We start from the raw sequence: 9,037 nt of genomic DNA, 5'->3' as shown, positions 1-9,037 counted from the left end.
CCTTCCTGTGCCTAACACACTGGCTCAGGACTACTGAGACTGAACTCACTTCAACATTTCAGCCACAGCGCCTGCACCTCACACCACCTTCGCTTCAGTGCAGAACATCACCAACCAGCTAAGCTAAAGCAGGACTGCGAGCCAGGAGAGGGGATGTAAGGGAGGATGCCATCACACTCCATCTCTCCTTCCCCCTCATCTTTGTCTCTGCACAGAAAGCCCACTATTTTCACAGCCCTTTTGCCAACACTGGAGAGAGCATGTGGAGAATAAAGGTGCTAACCAGGGTGAAGCACGCAGGCACTGGTTGTCTATTACAAGGAAAGATGTCAGGCAAGTGGTTCAGTTTTCCCCAGTGAGCAGCTTGGGAAGAGGATTTCTTCAGGAAACAACCCACCCACCACTGCTGAGACTGCAGAGATTTTGCCTCTCCCCCTTGCCTGTGTCACTGCCTGCCTTGCTTGTGACTTTACATTCAAATCTGCTGTTGCTAAGGATGATAGTTTTCACTGGTTCCTTCCATAGGAATATGTATTCCGACATAATCTTAAGCAAGAATCACTAGGGGGATCTAGTCAAAAAAACCTACTGGTAACTTCATTTTGCAGCAGAAATCTGTAAAGTGTATTTATCAGCAACTCATATTGTAAATAAAGTTTCTGATTTGGCTCATGATGAAATAACTGAATTCTGACATTGATTTGAGAATGATTAAAAATATGAAATACAAAAATACCTCAGCTGTCCTAAAAGTAACTAGACTATAATCCCAGACACTTTCTGAATAATATTTAAAATAAAATGTTTCACAAATGAGCCCTGAGATCTTAAATGAATTAGAAATGCATAGCCCAGTGGTTGTGTAACTTAATTGAAGGTATAGAGTTTATGGTAATATGAGCAAAAAGAGAACATTTTCTAAACATTACCACAGCAGACAAATCATATAAAAAACATTCACTCTGTAGAGTAATACAAAATAAAATATTATTATCTGATCAGCTCAAGTAATGCTGATTTATATCTTTGAATTGACAACATTTCTCTGTACAGTTGCAGTAAGACAGCAATTTTACAAACTGATATTCAGTTGAACGTATTTATAACACAAATTATACACTATGTACAAACCTACTTCTCCAAGGAACACTTTGTTCAGCATGTTGCAACACAGAAGTAATTTTCCAGCTTCCAGGACAGGATGCTAGCTTTCCCTTTAATTTAAATACTGAAATACTTATCAAAACATGAAAAAAAATCCATTTGCTATCACATGGTGGTGTTCTTAAGTCACTTTTTTGTTACCATATGGTACAGAAGAGTAGAACCAGTCACAACAATAAATAACATTGCTTATTATGAACTTAGACTTATATTCATGCAATCACACTTTCAGCCTGAGTGCTTTTACAAGACTGTATGATCCATTTATCTTTGCTTTTCTTGACACGTAGATCCAAATTGCAACCATAGGTACTGCTACTGCTGTTACACAGGAGAATGCAATAATCAGTGGTACCATTTGATCTGTTTTTTCCAATCTTCCTGAAAATGGAGACAAAAGGAGAAAAGAGTTGCATAAAAACTGATTGAAAAAGATACATGTATATTACTGTAAAAGTCACGTTATTAATTACCTTCATTTGGAACACTATTTATATTTTCATGCACAAAGCACATTTCAAAACACTTTCCATATGCTTTTTTCTTTATTAACTCCATATTACACACTTGGTACTATTACATGATTGGCTGCTATCTTGGTCTTGAATTTGCTATGCAAGTTCAAACCCATCTGATATGATCTACAATGAAGAATACCATGGAGCCCATGAAGAATACAATAATAATATAACCTATTTTACCCAGGAAAGATTAGGGAACATTTCTACCTCCTGGAAAAAATTCTTCAGGAGAAGATCATGTTTAAAAAGCCTGATCTTTAGATTTTTTTTGTAAAACAGAACTTTATCTGGGTTGGTCTCACTGTTCATGCACGCGGACAGAAATGCAGCCAGGATTCACCTTTTTCCGGCCCTATCCCTAAAGCTACTTCACCAACTCAGGTAAGAGCGCCAATAACATCCACACTGAAAGAAGGTCAAATCCAGCTTATTCTCACCAGGTGTTCTATTATTTGGTTTGATTTAGGTTTTTTTTTTAGGTTAACTGAAGTACTGTTGCACAAGGATCAGCCATGAACTAGTAGTTGTGGTCACCTTGACACAAAATTCATTAGAAAGTTAATGCAAAATAAATTTAAGGCAACAGATCTACCTACCTACAACAGCTATATCAATCACTTTGATGTTGTTTCCAACCTCATTGAAAACATCAAGTAAATATCTGCCTGTATCGTTTTTGGTGACATTGTAGAGTATAAAGGTTCCATTCACTGATGGCAGAATAATTTCATTCTCCTGATGGACTTTTTTCAGGACCATCTGTGATGGTGGGTTACTGTATGTGCTACATGTAATAGTGACATTTTCTCCTTCTTTAACATTTTCTGATGGATATACTAACACAGTAATATTTTGGGGAGGAACTGAAAAGAAAAGAAATGCAAGGCAGGATTTAGCAACAAACAGAAGCAAAAAAACTCAGAAAGTATCAGCAGCTTGTACACACAAAGTACTAATCCAGTAGTGGATTCACTCTCATATTTGAGCACACTTTAGACACTACTCTGTCACTAGCTATGCTTTACACACTGCAGTCAACAGCAGCTGACAAAAAGAATGTTTTATCAATTGATGGTTTGTGTTGCATATCTTTTATGTTATATGAAGCCTTTGCTTCTTTCTTTAAATTAACTGTTTATTCATTTGAGTTCATGAAAGGATACAGATCAACAGACCCAGAGGTTGATGTCCTCTTTCAACTGAAAAGGCAAAGGAAGGAGTCCTAGAACAGTAGTTTTTTTCACTAGGTTCCACAATTTTACATCCTGTTTTCAAAGGTGGAAGTGGAACTATGAAAAATTTTGAAGCAGCAATTATTTTGTGCATCTGCTGTTTTGGACAGAAATTTTTGTTAGCACTAAGATCCTACCACTTATGACAAGAACCTGTGAAACTCATTTTTTTTTAAAGACAATTCATTCTTAACAGAACTGAAGGTGTGATTCTGTTTGTCTAAAACAAATCCTAATATTAACTCTGCACAGTAGTTACTTTAACTAACCTTGGAGATAAAGTACTATGTGCTGAGACTGCTCTCCCAGTTCGTTAATGACATGTCCCTGTGCCCTTTGGCTGAGCCCTGTCTATGGTGTATTTGCCATCTACCGTTTCAAGGGTTCTGATCCCACCACCCACTTTCTTTTAGAGTTCTCTGAATAGACGTGCATAACTGTAATTGAACAGAAAACTGAAAGTGTATTTTTTGGTACAGCTACAGGAATAGTGCAGAATAACGAAAAGAGATGGATTAGTGGCAGAAGCAATCCCTCAGCCTGTTGCCATGCAATAAACAGAAGCAGCAGGGCTGAAGTAAAAAAGTCCGCTTACTACTGAAAATGAAACTTTACTATCATTGCGCATAGGCTGAGGAATCAGCACTTGGCGTAGCTTAAATGCAGCTTGTGAGAATGTGATACAGGGTCATAACTTAAAGGAGAGCCAAGAGGCTCTGATACAGTCCCTCCACAGAGAAGTTTCAGCATGTACTTCCTCTTTTTATCTTTTGTATGCGGGTATCTGGATCCTCCCCTGAGACCTATCTGGAAGAAAATATAGGCACTGCATGGCTTCGTTGCCTCATGCATATATTTGCCAATTGGAAGGAGTGATGGAAGCTCAACTGACATGAGAACTTTGCATAAGCTCTCTGTACTAAGGCAGATTTCACCCTTCATTGTTTAAAGCTTCCTAAATGACTTAATGACATCAGGGCCTTTTAACTCCATTGATATCAATGACAGAACTCCACCATCCTTCACAGAATGGGATCTGGACCTAAAATACATAGAACAAAAACACTTGTGTTCTGTCTTCTACTAACCTTGAACAAGTAATTTCACAACTTTTTCTTCCTTGCCAAATTGGTTATAAGCTTCACATTCATAAAGCCCCAGATCTTGACTTTTTATGTTCTGTACAATTAAAGTTGCATCTTTAGAAATTTTCTCAGACTCCCCAGTGGCCTTCTTTTTCTTCCAAGAGATCACTGGAGCTGGATTACCAGAACTAGTACATTTCATTGTCACAGTTTCTCCTTCTTTAACGGTGTTAGCAGGGATAACGGAGATCATTGTATTCTTTGGTCCATCTGAAAGGAAGAATCCTGTAGTTAATCATCACTGGATTTTTTAGACATGGATCCAACATGTCCTACTGGATGCCAGGTTGTTGGCCTCCAAAGTGAATTGCTTCTTCTTTCTCAGAATAAGTAAAATACACACTGTCAGAGCTTCCATACAAACTCTCTATCGCCTAAACATATCAACCAAATACTTCTAGCCAATAATATTAAGAAGGCAGATCAATTTCTCACTCATTCAGATCCTGAGTTAAGACTATCATTAAATTAAAGATTTCATGTCTTTGTTTTCCTCATCAGCACTACTTCTTTCTTTGGGGAAGAGCTGAGGACCACGCTGATTTTTTTGTACTCACAGGGTTGTGTTTAGTTTGTTGGTTACATTTATAACTGAAGTAAGTGGAGAATTAACTAATTATTTTTAAATTATTGGGAAAACATTACACATACTTACATTCCACATTAAGTGTTATTTCACTTTTACTTTTCCCAAACTTATTTTCTGCTACACATTCATAGTCTCCGCTATTCAGGAATGTCACAGATGGAAGAAGAAGAATTCTCCTGTCACTGTAAGACCCCATGTCTGCTGTGTCCGATTTTCTCCTTAAAATAATCTTGGGAGGAGGGTTACTCTCAGCAGAACATTGTATGGAAACATTTTGTCCTTCTTGAACTGTTGTAGAAGGCTCAATAGAGAGTTCTGCAATGCTTGGAGCACCTGCATAACAAAAGAAAATGCTGTTACACTAATGTAAAAGTACTAAAGATTAAGAGGGTTTTAAGAAAGCAGGAATTGCTTGCCCAAGGATCTGTTCATTTTGATTTTGGTCCCTGGCTCCATTTATAATTTTGGCTCTACTGAAACAGCAATAATAATAATAATAATGTCTCAAATAATTTTACTATTAAATAACTGCTAAATTTACTACTACTGGCTACAACTACTAGTTGCAAGAAGGAGACTGTTATGCCCCTGCGTAATTGCTACATACGTTAGCATTTCAAGCAAATAACAGTGTCCCCCACACCACTGCTTTCTCAGATTCTTTTATCACTTCGAGTGTTGCATTGCAGGAAATGTCTAGAGGTGTGCATGGACAACAGCAGTATAGAGAGAATTAGCTGAAAATTAAGCATAGAAATCAAAAGCACGGCCCATGAAGAGCAGCAGTAAATTGAAAGCTAAATCATGAATACATAACAAGGAAGGGGCCATAATTTCCTAATTTTCAGTGTCTCAGCATCCTCCAACCCAACAGGCAGCTGCCAATTGGGTACTGGATAACAGAAGTTCAATTCAAGCAGACTTGTACCTTGTACAACAATGTCCACAGTTGCTTTCTCCGTTTTATTAGTCACCAGATTAATTACTTCACAGATGTACAGTCCTGAATCAGTGGAACGGGCATGCGGAATAGAAAGGACATTGTTTTCTACCAGATGCTGAATGCTTTCATCAGCCAGATGTTTTCTCCAGACTATTTGTGGTGGTGGATTACTCTCAGTCACACAAGTGAGTTTCAGACGGTCTCCTTCCACTGGCGAACTGCCTGGAGATGCGGTAATGATAGTATTTTGTGGACCAACTGAAAGAGAACAAAAGAGAAATGAGGTCAGTAAGTTAATGAAGAATGACATGCACATCTTTAACACTAACTTCCCTAGAGGTACCTTTGACAAAATATCAATAAAAAAATGAATCATTTGTATTCCAGTAACACAGTGCAATAATTTCTCCAGACTTGATAAGACATTTGGCTTGCAGCTTTGAAAGCTTTACTAAGCTAGACAAAATGTGGACTTTTTTTTTTACTCTTACATTTGTCTCCCTGTTGTTTAGGACTATAAACTTGGAACTGCTAAGCATACAATGGCAATTTTAAAAACAACTCTTTATCTGCATGCTGCCATTTTTCTGCTGGTCTTCACTTTCTGACTAGGCAGCAGTGCCAAAGGTAAGAGAGTGAGAGGGGAGTTATTAAAGCATTGCCTAACTTCTGTCATGAACAACAATGGGTATTCAATGACTCAATGACTGTTACTGAATACAGCAGAATTCAATTGAATACATTAGATTATCTACAAAAATAATACAGATAAGAAGTGCAGATTATAAATTATTTATAGCACACACTTTGTAAACCCATTCCATGAAACTTAACATTAAAGAGTACTTGGTCTGAAAGCCCTAGAACAAAAATACTTACAGTTAGCATTCAGTTTCTGAGAAGCTACTCTTTCTTTGGGTTCAAAGTCCATATTAGCAATTGGTAACTTGGCCACACAGGTAATCTCTTTCCCAATATCTTCAGCCATGGGATTAAATGAATATTTCACAGTTTTGGTCTCTGTATTTGTGCTGCCATCTGCGTAAAAATTTTCCTCATGAAGAACTTGTTCCTCTTTCTTTAGGAGCACTTCCAGGCGATCAGAAGGATACACATCAGGAATTTTACAGAGGACAGTGACTGGTTCTCCAGCAACTAAGGATGGGCTGATCTCAATAACAGGATCACTGGGGAAAGCTAAAAGAATAAAATCAGTTTCTTTAGTCTAGCAGGGATGAGCTCCATGGTTAACATAAGAACAAGATCAAACACCTTGAGTTTAGAGGCATTCAGAACACAATATTATATCAACTTTATTACAAGATATATTAATATACCTGGATATGAAGACATACAGGTCTTTCATAAGCAGTTCATATACTGACAGGAATTATATTTGTACAATTGTTGAAATACGATCACGAATGATCTAATAAGATCCAGCAGGACATCCATCTCAACCACATAGGCTGCTGCTGTCTTTTTGTTGCTGGGGTATTCGTTTGTTTGGTTGGTTTGTTTTTTTTCTAGCTCCATTGATCTTTTGAAGAGTCTATGTTTCAGCTTTCAAGTATTACCAAGAATAAGAAAAAATAAGACCAGTATGTACTACATTCAGTGCAGAAACTAAGCAGAAAGGGGTTGAGAAAGAGTCTTGAACAGACAGATAAAGGAATGTTACAAGAGAATATATACTGAGCTACAGCAGACTCATTACTCTAGCATTACCAGTTAACTACCAACCACAAGATCTAAAAACAATTACTGATGTTTTATGAACTTGTACTACTAAAAAAGAATTTCACATTTTTACTTACAGTAAAGTTCAACTTTGATACTCTTCTCTTTTTTCTCTTTCTCACCACAGAAGACAGTACACAGATAATGATGAGAATTCACAATGCTGACTGGATTCATAGTCAAGGTAGAGTATGTCCTATGGTTGTTCACTATTCCTCCAAGGGGGTTGTCCATCTGGGTTCTCCAGGAAAAGCTTGGTGATGCACAGCCAGTACTATTGCATGTGAGTACGAGTGTTTCTCCAATCTGGGCAACAACTCTGTTAGCAGGTATAATTTCCATTTCAAATGCTTTAACTGCAATAGGAAGAACATACATAAACTCAGCAGCATTCTCAACATTTATTTTCCTATTTCTTCTCATATTCTACTGTGATATGAGGTCATTAATTCGCAAGTTTACTTTCACAGTTCCATGGAGGTAAAACTGATAAAGCTCATACAACAGTTTACATCTCCAAATACCAAATAAACATTGGTATTTTTGTCAAAGATAATACAGACTCAGATGACTCTAACAGACAGTTCTCATGTATAAAATGGCATAAACTCAGTGCTCTCAGCAAAAATCAATGCATTGGCACATTTTTTTTTTACTTTTTTTTTTTTGGTCAGGTGTATCTGGTTGTAAAACTTTTCAACATTTGTGGGGAGGAGTGGCAAGTAAGATAACAAGGACAACTGCAGAATCACCTTCAATAGGACATTCAGTACCAAACTTGACCAATATTGTCAGGGATGACAGTAAAAACCAATCATGCAGTGATATACTGCAGTTGTCTCCTAGACTGCCTTTTAGCAAACTCAATAAGAAAATTACTGTGTCATTCCAAAGCACAAAAAAGCTTAAAGTAAACGTCAAAAAAACTTCCTGACATTTTGTCAGAACTACTTAATTGATAACTGTATTCACCGACATGTAAAAGCAACTGGAACAAGGAGAAATGAAGATCAAACAGTAAATTGCAGGTCAGTTTATACTTAACAGAATTAAAAACAATCAAACAATCCCCCCAACTTACCAGTCATTAAAGCATACAAAATTATTAGCACAGCTTGGCGTGTTCTTCCCATCTGTTTTAACAGTTGTAATTGCTGTTACTAGGTAAAGAAAGTAAATGCAAAAGCCTTGCTTCGTATTTTCTGTGAAGACGCACAGTGAGATCTTGCTGCTCTGCAACAGCTTATGAGAGCAGCCCCAGCGCGCTGTTATAAGGGCTCTGGGAGGTGGGATGGGAAATCCCGGCCCGGGGAAGTCCAGAGCAGGGAGGCACAGACTGACTGGGCTGGGCTGGGCTGGGCCGGCGCCCTCTGCTGCTGCCTTCAGTACAGAACTCAAAGCCCAGGAAAAAACAAACAGGAATGTTTGGAATAAAGTGCCTACTAGACTTAAAAATACCAAGTCAAGATCTGATCCTGCAAACAACAGATAAAATGAAAGAATGCGGGTAATTCCAAGTAATTGAATGGCACCATATCTCAGATGGAAAAGTTAGTCAAGTTTGCTTTCAGCGCAAATGTTTTTGTAGGGCTAAATCTTGAGAATACTTCCAATAATGCTCAGTTCTGTAACTAACTTCACCTAACTCAGTATTTCCTTTGAAAACTGTGTTATCAGCTTAAGAGATGGTGTTAGTCATGTCC

The 9,037-nt window shown here is 37.7% G+C and overlaps 1 protein-coding gene across 2 annotated transcripts; it reads right to left on the bottom strand.

Annotated features, from left to right (window-relative positions):
• Positions 1-965: 965 nt before the first annotated feature.
• VCAM1 (vascular cell adhesion molecule 1) lies at positions 966-8,565 on the bottom strand. Of its 2 annotated transcripts, XM_082053279.1 has the most exons (8): positions 8,416-8,565; positions 7,412-7,690; positions 6,474-6,791; positions 5,580-5,852; positions 4,718-4,984; positions 4,006-4,272; positions 2,282-2,548; positions 966-1,545 (listed from the first exon to the last, which is right to left on the bottom strand). In XM_082053279.1, the coding sequence occupies exons 1-8, from the start codon at positions 8,465-8,467 to the stop codon at positions 1,385-1,387; spliced, it is 1,884 nt and encodes a 627-aa protein (XP_081909405.1). In that variant the 5' UTR covers positions 8,468-8,565; the 3' UTR covers positions 966-1,384. The 2 variants fall into 2 exon arrangements, with proteins under 2 accessions (XP_081909405.1, XP_081909406.1); XM_082053280.1 differs by lacking the exon at positions 2,282-2,548.
• Positions 8,566-9,037: the final 472 nt, after the last annotated feature.

The sequence above is a fragment of the Streptopelia decaocto genome (genome assembly GCF_964273445.1).
Source record: "Streptopelia decaocto genome assembly, chromosome: 5".
Lineage (NCBI taxonomy): Eukaryota > Metazoa > Chordata > Aves > Columbiformes > Columbidae > Streptopelia > Streptopelia decaocto.
The sequence above is the reverse complement of the archived record's forward strand: the minus strand, read 5'-3'. Positions and strand labels throughout refer to the sequence as shown.

What these genes read in the sequence shown, in the direction of transcription:
- VCAM1 (XM_082053279.1), bottom strand. Translation starts at nt 8,467, where the DNA reads ATGGGAAGAACACGCCAAGCTGTGCTAATAATTTTGTATGCTTTAATG. An exon ending in TATCAAAGTTGAACTTTACT is followed by an intron (nt 6,792 to 7,411) that starts GTAAGTAAAAAT and finishes TTATTCTTTTAG; the next exon opens with CTTTCCCCAGTGATCCTGTT. An exon ending in GATTGATATAGCTGTTGTAG is followed by an intron (nt 1,546 to 2,281) that starts GTAGGTAGATCT and finishes CTCCATTTTCAG; the next exon opens with GAAGATTGGAAAAAACAGAT.